Genomic DNA, 18,227 nt, shown 5'->3' on the forward strand with positions numbered 1-18,227 from the left:
CCTCAGAGCTGGGCAGCTTGGAAGGAAACACAGCACCCCTCCCAAAAACCTGCCCCAGGACCTCCACCAGCACCTGCCGGGTGGGAACTGGGGGAGCTGCCCCACCTGGATTGGCGTTTTTGTCCCAAAAGGTGACCAGCTCAGAGCCCAGCCTAGCACCCAGTGGCACTTTGGGAGTGGCACTGGCTGGGCTTTAAGGTCCTTTCCATCCCAAAGCTCTGGTTTGGGGCAGATGGAGTGAGCCCCACTCCGAGCCAGGAGGGAACCCTGAGCAGTGTCCAGCAGCTCCTTTCAGTGCTCCCATGACCCCTCCCCACACCTGTGGTGGGTTTACATCGCCCTCGAGGGGGAATCATTCAATTTAATTCAATTTCATGTCCAAGTAGCCCGTTCCCAGCCAGCAGTGGCCTCACAGCTTTGATGGGTCCCCACGGGCAGGGACCAGCCCCACGTTGGTGGCACTGCCCTGGCTGCTCCGTGTGTCCATCCCCGGGGCTGGTGGCACTGCAGGGGCCGGTGGCACTGCTGTGGCTGCTCCGTGTGTCCATCCCCGGGGCTGGTGGCACTGCAGGGGCCGGTGGCACTGCCCTGGCTGCTCCGTGTGTCCATCCCCGGGGCTGGTGGCACTGCTGGGGCCCGTGGCACTGCCCTGGCTGCTCCGTGTGTCCATCCCCGGGGCTGGTGGCACTGCTGGGGCCCGTGGCACTGCCCTGGCTGCTCCGTGTGTCCATCCCCGGGGCTGGTGGCACTGCTGGGGCCCGTGGCACTGCCCTGGCTGCTCCGTGTCCCTCCCCAGTGTCACCAGGAGCGCTGCCATCTCGTGCTGCACCATTCGTACAGGTGACAATAGTGCATCCCACCCGTCAGCTTCCAGAGTGGAGTTTTCTTTTCACACTTTTCTATGGAGCCTTCAAACCCCACATTTTTCACCACCAGGCTGTTTTGGTAGTTGTTCTCAGCCCCTCCATGGCCATCCTTCCCCAGCATTCCCTACTTTTGGGGGCCTTCTATCTTGTTAAAAAAAGAAAAAAACAAAAAATCTTTTTACCGAGTGAAACATCGACTCCACCTTTATCCCCATTCTCACTGGTGTAAATACTGATACTAACTGAGGATTTTGACTTTGCATTCTGTCAGAATACTGTGTTCAAATAAAAATTACAAAAAAAAAAAAAAAAAAAAAAAAAAAAAAAAAAAAAAAAAGCTGATGCCTGCAGTCTGCCCTTCTTTAGCTGCTCTGCCAGGGCCAGCACCTGGTCCTGCTGCCTCATCCCAACTGAGTGTCACTAACAGCACTTCAGAGTTGATTTCTTTGTCCCTCTATACTTATTTACTTATTTCCTGGAGATAACAAACACAAAAATGCAGTTTCACAGCTACTGAGGAGCCTTTTCCCCACAAAAGGCACTTTTCTGTTGCCTGGCTGTGGAAAGCGTGAGTGGAGCGTTGGGTTAACAGGTGTCCTCTGCCCAGCCTGAATTGGGTGCCTGAACTTGATAACTGAGGTTTGAATGTAATTAATTTATTCAATTAATTCATTTAAAAGTCTTGATATTTTTTTCTAAATTTCAGCTAAAAATTGTCCAAATGGGCAACTTTAATTTTTTTACTCTGGGGATTACAGGGAGGGGAGGGTTGTCTTATCTTCACAAATTCAGGCAAAACAGAGTTGATTTTCACACAGAAGATTCCACTTCACTGAAAAAGAGCTTTTTTAGTCACTACCCGACCATTTGATATAAAAAACACCAACTGCTTTCAACTGGGAGGCATCAATTGACCCGAAGTCCCTGGCTGGGGTTGAAGGGGAGGCTCTGGGGTTGCCCTTTCTGGGTCAGGGTTCCCTGAATGCCCCGGTCACTGTCCACCGTGCCAGCTGGATGGAACCCGTGCCCTGCCTTTGCCCGGTTCCCTGCTGCACCTTTTTAACCTGGAGGAGCTCAGGGCTTCTTCCCTCTCCTCCCACAGAAGTGGAAAGGGATTTTGCTGCCCCTGGAGCTGGCGTTGTGCTCGGTGGCAAAACCACTGACAAATCCTTTATTAGATCTTTATATTTCTGCAGCCGTTTCCTCAACCCTCAGACCTTCTAATTTCCATTTAATTTTCATTTTCCCTCATTTCTCCCTCTGTTAAGGCCATGGCACCTGACTGGCAGCATCACCTTGGCTGAGTGTGGCTCCTTTACCCCAGGCTGGGCTGAATTTGGGGTAAGTCTGAGCGGGGCTGGGGGGCTGGAGGGAGGCGGAGGGACATTTTTGTGCTGCTTCTTTCTCTCATCCCTTCTAGAAATTAAAATTAGCTGGCCTTTTAATCAGATATAAGCACGTGAACATTGTGCACGTGCTTCAGAGCATCATTTTAAGTGCTTTTTGAAGTATTCAGAGACTAAAGGTGTCTCTGCCCTCTGCACATTTGCTGCACGGTGTGGCTTTATCCCCCAGGTTTTGTGGGATAACAAATAAAACCCAAATTCCTGAGCATCCCAGTGCCCCAGCTGTGGCCTCGTGGGTGTTTTTAACTGGGCACTGGGCTGGGAACAGCTTCATTAGAGGGGAAAAAAACCCCTTGGGGATGGAGGGTGGTGTGGGCAGAGCTGATGGCAGTGAGAGGAGGGAAGGGAATCGTTGGGGCTTGGTGCATGAGGGGGGAAAAGGGATATCCTGGCTGTTCCTGCAGCCAAGGGGGTGGAAGGGACGGGGGGTTCTGGCTGCCTGTGGAGCTCAGCACCTCTCTGGCACTCAGGATTTCATCTCCCGTGTGACGAGGCGGGATGTGGAAGCGGAGGCAGATGGATGTGGCTGCGGTGTGAGTTCCCATCTCACCGGCAGCAGCCCCAGGGTGAGCTGCCCTCGTGCTGCCGGGTGCCCTCCGTGTGGAATGTGCCGTTCCCGGGATGAGGATGTGCCGGGAATGGCAATCCCTTGGCAGCGCAGCTCCGTGCAGCGGCCGACAGCTTCCATCGCCGCCGCCTCCCAAAGATCGGGAAAGCCACAGCGTTTCAGGGAGCCCTTAAAAGAAAAATAAGCCGAGTCTGGTATAAAAATCAGGGCAAGCTTCAGGCCGGACATCAGCAGGAATCTCCCCATGGAAAGGGCGCTCAGGCCTCGGCAGGGGCTGCCCAGGGAGGTTTGGAGTGCCCATCCCTGGAGGCGTCCAGGGAAGGCCTGGACGTGGCGCTCAGTGCTCTGGGCTGGGGACAGGGTGGGGGTGGGTCACAGAGTGGGCTCGGTGGTGTCGGAGCTCTTTTCCAGCCGGGATAATCCCGGGATTTTGTGCCGGGAGCGCGCGGGCGGTGCCTGCCGGTTTCCCGCCAAATTGCCGGCTCGTTTGCATAAACCCTCTCATTTGCATAACCCGTCCCCTCATTCGCATAACACGCCCCTCCTCCGCGTGACCCCGCCCCCTCATCTACATATCCCCGCCCACCCGCGGCTGCGGCGGCAGCCGCGTCTCCCCGGCAACGGCGCCGCGGGTTCGAGGCCCGGCCGCGGCGGGTCCCGCTGTCCGCTACTGTCCCCCGCTGTCCCCCGGTGTCCCCCGGTGTCCCCTCGTTCCTCCGCTGTCCCCCGGCCATGCTGCGCGACGAGGACACCGAGGCGGATTTCCAGCGGTTCTTGCGCCGCGTGGATGAAGTCGGTGAGTGTCCGGAGAGGCCCGGCGGCCGCGGCGGCTCCGGCGGGGGAACAGCGCAGGGAGGGAGCGAAGGGAGAGGGAGGAGCGGGAGAAAGGAAGGCAGAAAATCCGTGGGAAAGGGGAAAATTCCCGCTGCTCCCCGCTCTGGTTCGGTTTGTTCAGGGTTTCCCTGTGAGCTCGGGTGAGTGGAGGCTTTGTGGGTGCTGAGGGTCTCTTGTTTTATTGGGGATGCTGAGCCGCTTTCTTTTGTAAATCTCGATTGTGGTGACAGAAACTGCAGGTGGCTCCTGGAAGTCACAGGAAATGGACTCTGTAAATGTTTCTGTTCATTTAATGTGTCCAAGGCCACGCTGGACGGGGCTCGGAGCATCCTGCTCTGTGGAAGGTGTCCCTGCCCATGGCAATGGGTGCATTTTAAAGTCTTTTCCAGCCCCAACCATTCCTTGGTTCTATAATTTTATGGTAAAAGCCGTCCTCATCAGCAGTGCCTTCAAAGCAGGTGCCACCTGAACTCCTGGTCCTTTCATGCTTGAAGTCCTGTGTGTGTATATATATCTAATTTTTTTTTTCTGTGTCTTTTTAGCCAATTTGCTGCAAGGCCTGAACTCCTCAGACTCGGCTGTCAAGGAAGAAGCCATTGCTGAGACAGAGAAAAGGCTCCGAGAGGAAGGAGCCAGCAGGGAGGAGGAGGAGGAGAGCAGGACCACAGTGAACAGAACAGTCATCAACACTTCTGTAAGGGCTTTTCCCTCTGAAATTAAAGCTGGACACAGTTCAGGTCTTGCCCCTGTTAAAGGCACAAATGGAAGCTTTCCAGGAATGTCAAAATGTATCAAATCCTTGCCATCCTTTGTTTAAATGTCAAATGGATGATCCTTCTGTGTGTCAATCTGGATATTTCAGATGTACCCAGATATTCCTGGGTGCTCCCTGTAGCTTTGTGCAAGGGTTCCTTTGCTGTTGTGGCTTTTCCCAAAATATTTGTGCTGTGTTTCTGTTTTTCCAGGACATGGCGAGGGCAGAGGCAGTGGATGCAGGTAGGACAGTGCTCCTCTTAGTCTGCCACAGCTCTAAAACCAGTTTTAGAAGGGATGGAGTTCATGCAAGACCTGATGCCACCCCTGTCAAAGTCCAAGCTGACTTTTGCAGTGGCTTTAACCAAAATTCAATCAGGTTTTTCAAGGTCTTACCAGCACGGTTGTATTTTTCACAGGTAGGAGCCTTGTTCTATTCTGGCTCCTCACATGAACACTTTTTATTCTGAATTTAAAAGCAAACATGTTTGTTTGCCCCTGGAGAGGAGCTGCAGCAAGGCAGATGTGCAGATCCTCAGTGGTGGCATCATCGTTATCTCTGACAGCTTGTCACCACGTTCCACTTTGATTGCTGTAATGGCCCCTTAGTATTTTTTTTTTTTAATTAAGAAATGACTCAGAAATACCCTCGAAATTGGGGGTTTTTCCTCTAATTTAATGAAGTTTGGGCTTTTTTGTTGTTGTTGTTTGGTTTTTGTTTGGTTTTTTTTTGATTCCCTAAAACGCCACCGACTCTCCCGGCTGGAAGGCGCCTTCCTGGCAGCTTTGGAAAAGGATGCAAAAGAACGAGCCCAGCGAAGGAAGAAGAATGAGCAGTTGGCAAATGGTGAGTGCTGAAAGCACTTCAGGCTGGTGCCTTCAAAGAGGACCTGGCAGGGACTGGGGGAGGCACTGCTTTGCTTGTGTGAGCCCAGCACTGGAGCAGGGTTAGGGATTTGACAGAGCTGTTGCATCCTGCATTTCTCCGTGTTCTTCTCACTGTGGTGCTGGTTTGGGATGGAGGGAGGGAGTCTGGGCTGGGCAGAGAGAAGTGCTCGGTTTTCCCTCTGAAAGAGGAATGGCTGCATTGAAAGCCTTGCAAATAATGGGCAGCCTGGAATTCTGGTGGCTCTTCCAGCAGGAGAGCACAGCCTCTGTTCCCTCAGCCGCCGTTTGGGGGAATTAAAGGGGAATTGTTGTTCTCAATGCATTCTGCTGCTCTGCAGCCCTGAAGGAGAAGGGCAACGAAGCCTTCAGGGAAGGAGACTTTGCCCTGGCCATCCGGAGGTACACGGAGGGGCTGCAGAAGCTGAAGGACAAGCAGGAGCTGTACACAAACAGGGCACAGGTCAGTGGGAGCAAAGGAGCCACTTCTGGCTGGTTTTGGTGGTGCTGTGCCAGGATAAAACCCAGACCCATTGTTCTGTTATGTGAGAGTGATTATTCCATCCTGAGCTCACATCTCCTCCCTCCTGGATGTGGTGAACCCCTGCTTCTCCAGAACAACCATTCCAATTCACAGTTCTATTTTAATACACTGGTATTTTTTTTTTAGTGATTCTTTTTCAGGGATCACCTCTAAAACTGTAGAACGAAATATTTGCTTTGCATTCTCTGTTTGCCCTGTGTGTGTGTGGAGTTCTATTAAATTTGTTCTAAATTAGAAAATCCAGGGAGATGGCAGACGAGTTCAGAATGGGAATTACCCTGCAAAATCAATGGCCAGGCCAATCAGCAGCCTAATTTTATTCTTCTTAATTAGCCAATGTTTGTACAACAGTGGGCAGAAGTTGTTTGAAGGATTCTAATTCTCCTGCCTGGACTATTTTGGGGTTTATTTCAGGCCTACCTGAAGCTCCACGAGTATGAAAAAGCCATCAGTGACTGTGAGTGGGCATTGAAGGTAATTCCCAAACTGTCCAATGGGAAAGACCTCTAAGATTAGCATTGTTTACAGAAATCCATAATTTTGACACACAAATGAGCAGGAAATAATCACCTTTTGGAAACCCTGCTTTCCACCCTCACCCCAAGCCTGTGTTCCTTGGGTCCCTGGGGCAATAATTCAGCATGAAAACTTTAGACACCTCTAATAAAGGGTATAAATACCCTAATCTTTGCTTTGGGCAGCTCTAATTATTAGTCAGAAGGCTGGAAAAAATATTAAAATATTCATTTTCTAAACACATAACTAATAATAATTTCTTATTTAACCCAGTGCAATAAAAACTGTCTCAAAGCCTATTTTCTAATGGGGAAAGCTCACCTGGCACTGCAGCACTTCAGTGAGGTAAGTTGGCTGAATTTTGTGGCCACAGGACCATGTTTTGTTCTGCTTCTGGTGGGTGAGAGAAAGAAAGTTCCAGGCTATGCCTCATTTTTTGTTTTCTCCCTGGAACTCTGATTTTTTGCTCCTTGGGTTTTACTGGAAAATTCCCTTTTAATTTGCAGCAGCAGGCAGGTGTAGGGACTGAGAATACTGGACTTTTTGGAGAGCTTTGACATCTGTGTCTCCATACATTTTATTTTTCACATTTATTAAGGACTGTGGCCCCAAAAACTTTTGGGGTCTGATTGGGATATCATCATCCTATTTTTATCTGAAATTGAGAGCCCTTTTCTTCTCCCCTTTAAGTCCAGGCACTGCTATGAGAAGATGCTGCAAATTGATCCCCAAAAGGAAAACCTGTTTAAAGGTAAGCAGTGGATATTTCTTCACTTGTTTACTGATGAAGATGGAACAGAACAGAAACCATTTCCCTGCCATGCTTGGTTTCCTTCTGATTTCCCAGATTGTGTGAATGAGGCCAACTTGGAGGAGAAGAGGGTGAGAGATGAAGAGAGAGCAGCGAGGGAAGTCCAGGCTGGGAATGCTGCTGCTTTATCCATCCAGGAATTGCTGCAGAGGATCAACACCCCTGGCCAGGATATCCTCTACTACACAGCAGGCATCAGGCTTCTGGCAGAAGCTCTGAACAATTGTGAGTATTTGATGCAGAAGTTGTTCATTTGGGGAGTTGTAACCCAGGCAGAGGAGGGCAAGGGAGCAGTTTTTAAAGGAGCAGAGGAACTGTTCCTGTATTTAAAACATCAAACTGGCAATGTTTGATGTTTCAGTGTGGCCAGTAGGTATTTCAGGTGTTTACAGCATTTTGTAGAATTACACTGATGATGTAGCTGAGCTGTTGAGACTTCTTGGGGATTTGGGTCTCGTTTGTTCAGAAGTATCTGTAATTCTCTGTTAAAGCCCATTGAGTTACAAAGCCACTTTTGTGTTTCAGCCTTCGTAAACACTTGAAGCCAACAGGCATTCAGGCCAGGCATGAATCAGAGCAATTTGCAGCTTCCAAGCTGCTGCTACTTCTTCATTCCTGGAGTTTGCCCCCTCTTTCAATGATGTTTTTCCCCAAAGTTGCTGGTGCAGTGACCTTTTCTTTTAGCACTGTGCAGGAAGAGCAGGAGCCTGCCTGGCTGTGTGGATCACACACCTGAGCTGTTTATCTCTGCCTCTTCCAGGCACCGGGCAGACGTTATTTAGGACAAACAATGGCTTCAGTATCCTCGGGAACGAGCCTGTCAGAGGGTAAGAGCTCTCCAGAGGGGACACTGGGGGCTCCAGCCTGAGGAAATGGGAATATTGTTTTCAAGAAACAGAATCACCTCTTGAAATGCAGATGAACTGATCAGAGGAGAATGTAATACCAGATTTTAGTGTCTGAATGGAGGGACTTGTACCTCACTCTGACACAAACAATGCTCCCTTAGATGCAGGGAGGAGAATTCATTAATTGCTGTTGTGTCTGCTCTTTCTGGGCAGTTATCCTATCTCTGTGGTGAGAACAGGTTGGTAGAAAAAACCTGAATATAAAAGAACATCTGAAGGCAGTTGGTTGCTCCAGCTACACCCCCTGGTGCTCTGGCCATCAGTGAATATTTGGGTGTTCAGCTCTGTACCGCAGCCTGAAGAGGAGCATCCCTGGGACCTGCAGCACTGAGACTCTTCAGGGTTCATCCATATTTTGGGTGGTGCCTGCAAACACACCTGAGGGATGAAGCAGTCAGAAATTTTTATTCCCTGGCTGTTTCTCACTGGTTTGGTCCATCCTCTGCTCTGTTCACAAGCTGACTGTTCTCGTTCAGGGCCTTCTGTGCAGAGAGGAAGAGCCCTGCTGAGGTGGAGCTGTGTGTTTCCCTTCTCCTCCTGTGGCAAGCTGCCTGTGCTGGGAATGGTAAAGCTCTGGAATCCCCACTCATCCCTGTTAACGTGTAATTAATGTGGCATTGCTGGGGCTGGGACTGGGCTGGCATGGCCACCCCTCTCCCAGAGCACCTGGATCCACCCAGACCTGATTGTAACCGAGTTTTACAGGTCAGAGGAGGTGTTGGATGCAGCCATAGCTTTGGCAGGATGAAATTTCCACTCTGTGAGCATTTCAAATCCACCCAAGGGGTGCAGAGTAAATGCCCTGTGATCATTGCTGCTCCTAGGATAATACCACTTGTACAATTTTCTGGTTTAAGCAGTTATAGCTGCAAAAAGCAGAGCTTCATAGAAGAGAAGGCTGAATTCTTTTAGAATTAAGCCATCAGTAGTGCTTGGGCAGATACCTGCCTCTGTTTTTAGGGAATACCCACGTGGGTGAGAAATGGGCTGGGGTGGGTGGTGAAGTGGTGCAGGTGCCACAAGGGGAAATACAGAATATTGGTGCCTGTGTTGACTTGTGGGGTTCAGCTGATGCCAAATAAAATATTCCTGCTGAAAAAAAAAAAAATTTAAAGTGAGGATGCCAGTGTGTGACATTGCTCTGAGATTTTCTCTCCTTTTTCCAGAAGAAAATCAGCGTCTCCTGTTGGCCCAGCCTGAAGTGAGTGCCCAGCTGCCAGAGCTGCTTTCCTCTGGGACACACGAGATCCAGAGGGAGACCTTGGCACTGATTTGTCTCTGCTCAGAGAACGAGAGCAGCAGGAGGCTGCTGGCCAGGCAGGAGCTGAGCAGGTGACCAACGCCAGGAAAATGCCCTGGAAGGCTGAGCTCAGTGCTCAGAACTCCCTGCCCCAGCTCCAGGGGGAAACTTCACTGAGGCTTCTGCCCCTTCCTGGGACAGGCCTGGCCTGGCAAAACTGAGAGTTGGCTGTGTGGGGTAGAACTGCAGGAAGTTCTGATGTCTGAAACAAAGTAGGAGGGTGCTCAGTGCCCTCCCTTAAACACGTGTAGCACTCAGGCAGAGCTCACCCTGCTGCCTCTAAAATCTCCTGGTTTGCAGCTGAGGGTCTCTCATTTAATAATTGGGATTTGTGGTTATTTACTGTTGCCATGACTCACTGAGTGGGAGAAGAAACACCATTCCCTTACCTTTATCCCACTGTCCTGCTGCTTCCTCCCAGAGTTAACCAGAGGAGAAATGTCCATTTACTGCTTTGGAGGAGTCGTGGATGAACAGGAGAGATTGTTCATTTTTCCTGGGGAGGAAAGGTTAAAGGAATGAGCTACATGTCAGAGGGTGCTTAAAAAAGGCAGATTTAACTGTGGCTTGAAATACCAACAACCTGAAAAAACAGAATTTTGATCTTTAGTAATGAAACCAAAGCTGACACCAATTTTTGGTGCAGCAGATGGCTGCAGGTTTTGATGGCATTTGTCAGGAACACTGATGAAGAGGCTGATGGTGCCATGAGCATCCTGTCTGACTTAATTGTGGCCGACAGGTAATTTAAATTCCTCATTCATTTCTGTAAAGTTGTGCTTTGAGTTGTACTGAATGGAACAGGGACAGGCTGTTGGCCACCTCTGCTGTGAGGTTACTGATGTTTCTGTTGCTCTTGTCTTGCCTTTAGCTGTGTTTTTTGCATAAAACTTTGGGTTTTTATCCCCCCACAGGTTCCAAACCGAGCATCGGGTCCTGCTTTCCAGGGCTTTACTCACTGAGTTGATGGTAGGAATGATGTGATTTTGTGTTTCCAGTTTATTTTGGTGTAACATATCCTGTGTCTGCTCTATAGGTGCAAGAAATGGTCAGGACAATGTTCTTTTTCTCCAACATTTTGTCCTACACATCCCTAATTTAATATTCAGTAAAAACTCTGGCCTTGGTTGCAGATTCCCACTGATAGTTTCACCTTCAGTTTTGTGTTGTGCTCTTCTTGATGTGACTTTAATCCCCTGTCAGCAACTGCTTCTGTGACTTTTTCCTTCTAATCTGAGGGCTCAGGGTGAGGAGATGACATTGGGTCCCAAGGTAAATAATCCCTTTCCTGGGTATCCTTTATTCCAGCAGCAAATTTAAAATGTGTTGGTACAGAAACTTGTGCTGAGGAAGGAGGAAGGTTGGTTCTGCTGCAGAGTGGCAGAGCTGGGAAGTAAAACACTCCCACTTCTCCAAATGAGCAGCAAGACAATAATGACACAACTTCCACTGTTTGTTGCTCTTCTTTCTGAACATTCCTTGCTGGAATTACAGCTGCAGCAGCTCTTCTGTGCCCTGAGTGAGTGACTGTAGGAAATGTTCACAGCCTGGGGCTAGGGAACACAAAATCCATCCCTTTTCCCCAGGGCTCTTAAAGCAGGAGATCCATTTTGGAAATGAGGGAAACCTGCAAACCTTGGGCAGCTGGGATTTAGCAGCGAGACCCTGGAATCCCATTTCCCGTTGCCAGAGGGGCTGGCACACACATGTGCTGTTTCCTCCTGGTTTGGTGTGAATTTTCCCTTCCCTCCCTGTGTTTCAGGGGCGCTTCAGGCAGGTGAACCCAGCGGGCACAGCCCTCACTGTGGGCATGGTGGGCAGCCTGTGTGCAGATGCTGAGGTGCGGGCACAGCTGGCTCGGAGCAGGGAGTGCTGGCAGGCCTGCCTGGTAAAGCAACCTGGGGAGTGTTCCCAGCCCTCTCTCCCATTTGTCTGCTCCCCTCACAGCCCTGAGACCTTTCACTCCATTTGGGATTTTGGGTGAAGCTCTCAGAGCAGCCCGTCCTCAGCTGTGCCCCTTAAAAGGGTGAGGCTGTGGTGTGAACCCAGTCCTCAAAAACTGAAGGGTCCAGAGGGTGGGAAGGGATCTTTGGAACAGCCCAGACATCACAAGTTTGGAGTGGGCAGCTTTGGGTACCAGACACAGGAATTTGTGTCACAAAGGTGTCCTTAGCTCTGCTTCTCCCAGGACTTCTCTCCCCCGAGAAGGCTGGCCCTGGGAGCTGATTTCCCTGCCCTGCTCTGCACACAGGATGAGTGCTCTGATGGCAGCAGCCCTGAGAACAGTCAGTGTGTGTTGGCAGTGCTGGGCCTGATGATGAACCTGCTGCTTGAATCCAATGACACCATCCAGGTATGCAGCTTCTGTGAGTTAAACACAAATGATGGTGTTGCAGGTTATTTTTAAGGGTAGTTCACAATTTAAGTAGGCTGAAAAGTGAAAAAAATGACAGAACTTCCTCCTCTACCACCACCTTCTCTATATACACAGTTAAAGGGAAAAAACCCACGTAAATTATCTTTCCACAGTGGTATAAAAGTTTTGTTTGGAATCACTCTCCAATTGTGCCATGTTCTGAGATGCTGGGCACATTCCAAAATTATCCAAAACTCAGCGTTCCATCAAGAAGGAAGAATTCCCTAAGTTCCCTGGGGCGGTGCAGAGCTGGTAACTCACTGGTGTCCCCTGATCTCCAGGGGACTCTTTTGTCCATGATCCCATTTCTGCTCCAACCCTCCCAGCCCCAGCTGGACCTGAGTTCTCCCTGTGTTTTCCAGGACTTTGCTGTGCCCATCAGTGGCAGGTGCCTGGCTCTGCTCAGCCATCAGGATGGAAGGATTGTCACAGTAAGTCACCAACAGAAGCTGGTTTGGGCTTTCCTGAGCTCTTCAGAGCAAACCTCTGCCCTGTGCAGGAGGCTTTGAAGCCTGAAACGTTCCTAATAGCAATAAAGAAATAATAGTCTGCTTTTATAGTCATCATTTTATGGCTTTATATTCATCATTATATGGCTTGATGCAAGAGGTTTTCACTGTTCTCTTGAAATCTGCTGATAGAAACTCTTACAAACCGTTTCATCCTTAGCCAGGTTTTCAACATAAAACCCTCTAAAAATCAATGGAGAAGCAAAGCAAGAACAATTGGGGTGTTCAGCAGCTTTGCAGTTCTTGTATGGGAATTACAATTGTGCTCCTGGGAATAGGGTGGGACTGCAGGGAGAGCTGCTCTCTCCAGGAGCAGATGTGGGCTCTGAGTGCCTTCCCTGAGCTCTCAGGAGCTGTTCTGAGCTGTTTCGCTTCACTCCGTGCCAGCAGTGCTGGGCTGGTCTCTACCAGGAATTTGTAATTTTATTTTTTAATGAATAAACCCCCAGGGAGTTGTGCTGGTGCCAGTTTGGGCTCATCTCTCCCCGTGCTGAGTCTCCAGAAGCTCTGCTGTGCTCAGTCCCCAGGAAACAATAAAAAAGCCACATCCTAAAGATGTTCTTTGTTAGATTCTGTAATTCTGGGATTCCCTTAATTTCTGTGAATTTCTCCTTTTAGCACTTTAATTACTTCAGTCTTACTCTGCAAGAAACAAAACAATTAAGCTGCCTGAACCAATAAACATTTCCTTTTGTTCTCTCTCCTTTTTCCCTCATTTAGAGAGCCACTGGAGTGCTGAGCCGTGCCCTGCCAGCGTCTCCCTCAGCAGTGGAAGAAGTGGTGAAAGGAGGAGTGGTGAAGAAAATGCTCAAATTCTTGAAAGTAAATGAAACTCTCTTTATTTCTGCCTGCATTGTCCCTTGAGCAAACCTAAATTCCCCTGTGTTTATTCTCCTTTCCCTGGAGGATGTGTCTGCATCAGTGTTGTCCTTGTAACAGTGCTCCCAGGGTTCATTTTAAGCCTTTTAAACAAATTTTTTATTTCTTATTTTAATTTTTGCTGTATATCTGTGTCCAGCAGATGTGGATTATGCAGATCAAGTTAGTCTAGAAAAAATCTGTGGCACTGGGCTCTTGTCAAGGGGAGTTGATGGTTTGAAAGGGATTTGGCTGCAGAGATCCAGGGAATTTTGTGTGTTCGTTGCTGGCAGGAATTAAATGAGTTTTATGTGATTCTCAGCCTGTGTTCACCTTGAGATAAATGCCTTGTAAAGGTTTTCATCTGATATTTGGGCTCAGGCATGAGGAATACCTGAGTCTCCCCAGGGTACCCAAACTGTTCTGGGGCACAGTGGGGATGAGCTGTGTTTGCTCACCCTGCTTTAATCCCATCAGGTTGCAGGGCAGCTCACATCCAGCTATGCCATAAAGACCCTTTCCATCTGCACCAAGAGCAGCAGGCAAGCTCAGGAAGAGCTGGTGAAATGGGATAAAAGTAAGTGAAACTTCTGATTTCCAGAGTTTGGGGTTATTCATGGTTTCCTCCATGGAGATATTTGGCCTGGTATTAAAACCAGGTGGAGCTGGAGGCAGAGGGATGGGCTTTTCTGATCTGTTTGCTCTGCTCCTGTGGTACAACACTGCTTGGATTGCTTTCAAACCCAGCCCCAATTAATGCTAACAGAACTACAGAGAATGCTTAGATTTTATTTAAATGGCTGAACCTGTCAAGAAGCTGTCAGTGCCTGCAGTTCAACCTGAACCCCAAGGATTTCCTCTCATTAAAAGCCTTTCAGAGCATCATCTCTCTTTTGTGCAGCCCAGATTCCTCTCACTGTCAGGGGCAGACTGAGCTTTCATTCCCTCAAATCAGCAGCAACACTTCACTCTCATTCTCTCCACCAAAACTCTGGGTATTAACCTGTGAGCAGTCACTGATTCTTACTTTGTCAGCTCTGTTTGCCAGAGGAAGCCTCACAGATGAGAAAGCCATGGCTGTGCTTTTTCTAGACAGTGTTCAGTGATCTCTAAGTGTTTCAGGATCTCTGGCCTGAGATGTTGCTGCTGCTTTCAGGTGTCAGAGCCAAAGCACTCTGCTGTACTTCGGGGCAGGTCTCAGATGAGCCGAGCTGCTTTGGCAGCTCAGGATGTACAGAAAGCCTTTTTTATGTTTCTTTTTCCAGCTGTCCTTTCCACAACAGCATTTCTGGTTTAAGGCATTCAACGTGGCACGTTCAGTTCTTTGTGAGAGACACATCTGGGCAAGTGCAGCTGAGGCAGCCTCCTGAATGCTGCAATTGCCATGAAATTCCCTTGCTCCCTGAGCTTTTCTAGGAAAACAGCACCAAACTCACTCCCTGCAGACAGCAGGGAACACCTGGAGCAGCTCTGAGTGCATCTAACAGTGATTCCCCCTCCTGCCAGGGTTCCAAGTGCTGCTGAAGCTGCTGGAGTCAGACAATGAGCTGATTGTGGGGAATGCAGCTTTCTGCCTCAGCCAGTGCCTGCTCATTCCCGGGGCAGCGACTTCCCTGCTGGATTCCAACGTGGTGCTGCTGCTGCTGAGGCAGGCAGGGGGTGATGCCCAGAGAACCTCGGTGCAGGAGAACTCAGCCATTGCCCTGGGCAGGCTTTGTAAGGCTGAGCCAAGGTAGGGCCAAAAACTCACTTTTTTTTCCTTCCCTTTTTTGTTATTAGGTGATAATCCCTGAAAAACCAAGCAGTGTAAGTCTTCCCTCTTGTGATCCTGTCCCCAGATCCTGCTTTAGGGCTCCTGGGGTGTCAGTTATCTGTCTCACACCTTTCAAGGAGTGCATTTACCTGTGCTGGAAGAACAGAAGTGATGTTAGAAGTCTGTAGATCCCAAATGAGCAGTAGAGAAAGTATCAGCCCTGAGATTCATATAGCAGCAGAAATATAAAAGGGAAACACCTTTTTTGCTTAGATTTATCAATCTGAAATGCCATCTATTTGAAGAATATTATCTATGTGCCTTTCTGAGGGCAATAATAATCTAGAAATTCTATATTAAGATTATCTGTATTAACTCTGTAGTATTATTATCTAGAAACTTTATTTGAAGAGGAATTTATTGAACATAGCATTAAACACCCCTGGAAGTTTGGGCAGAGCAGTGAAAGCTTTAAAATTTTACTTTTTACTCACCATCTGTTCCCCCTGTTGTCTTTCCAGGCACATTCCTCAGCTGAGGAAGCTCAATGGCTTCTCCATCCTGAACTCCTCCATGAAGTACGTGCACAGCAGCTGAACTCTCCGAAACCTTCCACAAGTGCCCTTCATTGCAGGAGATAAGAATGAGAATCTTTTTTACCTTTGTTAAGTGTGTTAAAATTGTTCAATCCTGTTCACCAAAAGGTACTCTGGGAAGGGCTCAGCTGCAGATCGGGTGGTGGGTTGAGAGCTGGTTGGGAGTTGGTTGGGAGCGTGAGGCAGTGAGTGCTTGGGTGATGCCATGAAGATTTTTGCCTTTTCTTTTATACCCCTGTTATACCTTTTACAACTTCTGTATTCCCAGTGCTTTTTGCCTACATTCTTGGACTTGTCAAGCTAAGAGACTCAACATTTTAGAAGCTTCATAGCCGGGGATCAGTGTGCCCCAGAGCCCAAGGTCCTCTCCAGAACACATTCTGTAAACCCAGATAGAACCATCCAGGGGAAGGTTCCTTGGGGAGGGGGGCTCACTCAAGCCTCTCATTGGGGAATCTTTGATAGATCTGCTAATTAGTAACACCTATAATGTTATACCCGATGTTGGGGCGGGAGGAAGGAGAGACACAGAGACACAGGGAAAGAGATAGACTCGGTGGGGTGCATTTCGGTGCATATGACCTGGCCGTGTGCACCTAAGGATCCTTAAAAATAAATCCCAAGGTAAAATCCCTTTTCCCCTTCTAACCGTGTATGCCTCTTGATTTTAAGACCAGGAAAAGGCATCACGGGGAGATGCGAGGACCACATGAGCAGGAGGCTGTGGGGCAAAGGGACTCGTGAGCAATGACACCGCAGTGGCAGCAGCTGTGCTGGGGTGATTTTATGACAGTTCTGTATTCCCCTATCGTCTGCTTGATGCCCAGAAATGGGTCCTGCAGCTTTAGCTGGGAATTCCTGGGCACGGTGTGAGCTCACCTCCCCGCATTGCTCAGCTTTAGCAGCGCAGAGGGAGAGTCACATTTCCTGCTTTTGGCTGAGGCAAGAGGTGTTTGCCGGACTGCACACAGCAATCCTCTGGCACCTGTGGTTCTTTTCGGAGCTCTTCGGCCTGGCTGTGATCCGAGAACCAATCTCGGACCCCGCGGACCCCGGCCCGGACCCAGCTACAGCAAAGAGCTCCGAACGCGCCAGCTTTCGCCACGGCGAGGAGCTTTCACACCTTAACAGTTACTCATCTTTTCCCCGGGCCCTGCGGGCACCCTGCTTGTTAAACAAATAGCGTTTCGGTAAATAAATAGCTTTTCGAACTCTCCTCCAAGAAAATTCCTTCCGTCTCGGTGGGGGAGGGAGTGCCGACACCTAGAGGAGACCTTCCTCTGAGGAGGTTTCCTCCTAAACTTGTCTCAAACCGAGACAGCAGCCAATGAGTGCCTTTCTCAGTTAGGTTTCAGTTAAGTTCTGTTAAGGTTTGGTTCAATTCTGTTGAGTTTAGAGTATAAAAACCTTGGTTTGCTACAATAAAATTACCTTCTTCGGAGCTATAGGGAGGTCTGTGTGTCTTTGTTCCCCATTGCTACACTTCATATGACTTTCTTCTTGAGTTTTCTTTTCTTTAATAAAATTAATTCAAAGCACATTGACTTTCCAGTGGGTTTTTGGAGTGGTTTTGGTCCCCCACAGAAGCCAGTGAAACAATACCAAGAGGAAGAAGTTCATTTATTATCTCAGCTACCAACTAAAATAACACCTTGCATTTATGGCCATTTACCAAATTGATGTCATTTATTAAAGCACAGACAGCCTAATACAATGTAGCTCTTTGCTTGTCTTGGTTTTGAACACGGGAAACAGAAGAATTTGTTACATTTCTGTGAAGAATAAGCACAGGCCAGTCATGTTTGACTTTAAAATGGCTCTTGAGCTGCTCTCCTTGGCACCTGGGGGTGTCAGTGCTGTGGGGAATCTTTGTCCCCTCAGAACAGGGGCTGACAAATTCTCCATCATCTCTTTTTCAAAAGCAGCTGCATCAGCTTCCCACTGGGGAAGAAGGAGATTCTCTTGCACTTGGGACGGGTTTTTCTCCCCTCTCAGTGCAAAGCATGAGGTGGATAATCTCAATAATCGGGGGGGGTTTTGAGATCCTGCCACTGAGCTCCAGCCTGCCCCAGACAGCCAGGTACCAAATCCTGTGTGGAGGGTTCAGGAGCTGCACAAGTGCCAGGGATTTTCCTTCCCAGGGAGTGGGAAAAGCTGCAGTGCCCTGACCTTCGCTCCCACAGGGAGGTGAGGGGCACGGCTGGTGCTGGAAATGGGATCTGCCAGCCCCTCACTGCTGAGTTCCCTGCTGGACTCCCCTTTCTCAGCCTGGAGAATGGGTTATTGTTGTTTCCCTCGGGAGCCATCGCCTCTCCCTGGCTGTCCCTGCTGTTCCCAGCTGTCATTATGGGCCTTATCTGCCTTTTGCTCAGGTTTGTACTGCCCTCGGACAGCCAGGGCTGTGTCAGGATGTTCTCTCCTGTCCCCTCCGCCTGTCTGCAGGTTTGGCTCAGTGTTTGTGTGCCTGGCACTGAGAGATCCCTGCTGGGTGCTGCTCGCTGCCTTCAGGGGAATATTTACAGGGATTTGGGGGCTTCATGGCTGAAAAAAAGGGGTGTAGCTGTGATTGTGCCCAAGAAGCCTCAGGGCTCTTCTTGGGCTCTTAGGAAGGTCTGAGTTCTGTGCTTGTTTCACTGTGGTTTTCATTCCTCCCCGGGATCCAGGCTGATCCCTGTGGATGTTTTTATTGGCACAAACTGGCAAA

General features: G+C 49.1%; 1 protein-coding gene across 12 annotated transcripts; it reads left to right on the forward strand.

Moving 5' to 3' along the window:
• Positions 1-705: 705 nt before the first annotated feature.
• On the forward strand, positions 706-16,968 carry TTC12 (tetratricopeptide repeat domain 12). Of its 12 annotated transcripts, XM_032133794.1 has the most exons (23): positions 3,487-3,636; positions 4,217-4,368; positions 4,640-4,670; positions 5,197-5,274; positions 5,654-5,775; positions 6,271-6,330; positions 6,646-6,717; positions 7,063-7,123; positions 7,220-7,408; positions 7,944-8,010; positions 8,568-8,656; positions 9,258-9,423; positions 10,041-10,133; positions 10,306-10,360; positions 11,154-11,279; positions 11,643-11,744; positions 11,921-12,238; positions 13,037-13,138; positions 13,652-13,751; positions 14,681-14,906; positions 15,449-15,505; positions 16,196-16,301; positions 16,420-16,968. In XM_032133794.1, the coding sequence occupies exons 1-22, from the start codon at positions 3,573-3,575 to the stop codon at positions 16,272-16,274; spliced, it is 2,409 nt and encodes an 802-aa protein (XP_031989685.1). In that variant the 5' UTR covers positions 3,487-3,572; the 3' UTR covers positions 16,275-16,301; positions 16,420-16,968. The 12 variants fall into 12 exon arrangements, with proteins under 12 accessions (XP_031989686.1, XP_031989694.1, XP_031989696.1 ...); XM_032133803.1 differs by having other exon boundaries at positions 3,387-3,636; positions 16,196-16,968; XM_032133800.1 differs by lacking the exon at positions 13,652-13,751 and having other exon boundaries at positions 11,921-12,059; positions 12,170-12,238; positions 16,196-16,968.
• Positions 16,969-18,227: the final 1,259 nt, after the last annotated feature.

Source organism: Corvus moneduloides, chromosome 25, assembly GCF_009650955.1.
Source record: "Corvus moneduloides isolate bCorMon1 chromosome 25, bCorMon1.pri, whole genome shotgun sequence".
Taxonomy (NCBI): domain Eukaryota; kingdom Metazoa; phylum Chordata; class Aves; order Passeriformes; family Corvidae; genus Corvus; species Corvus moneduloides.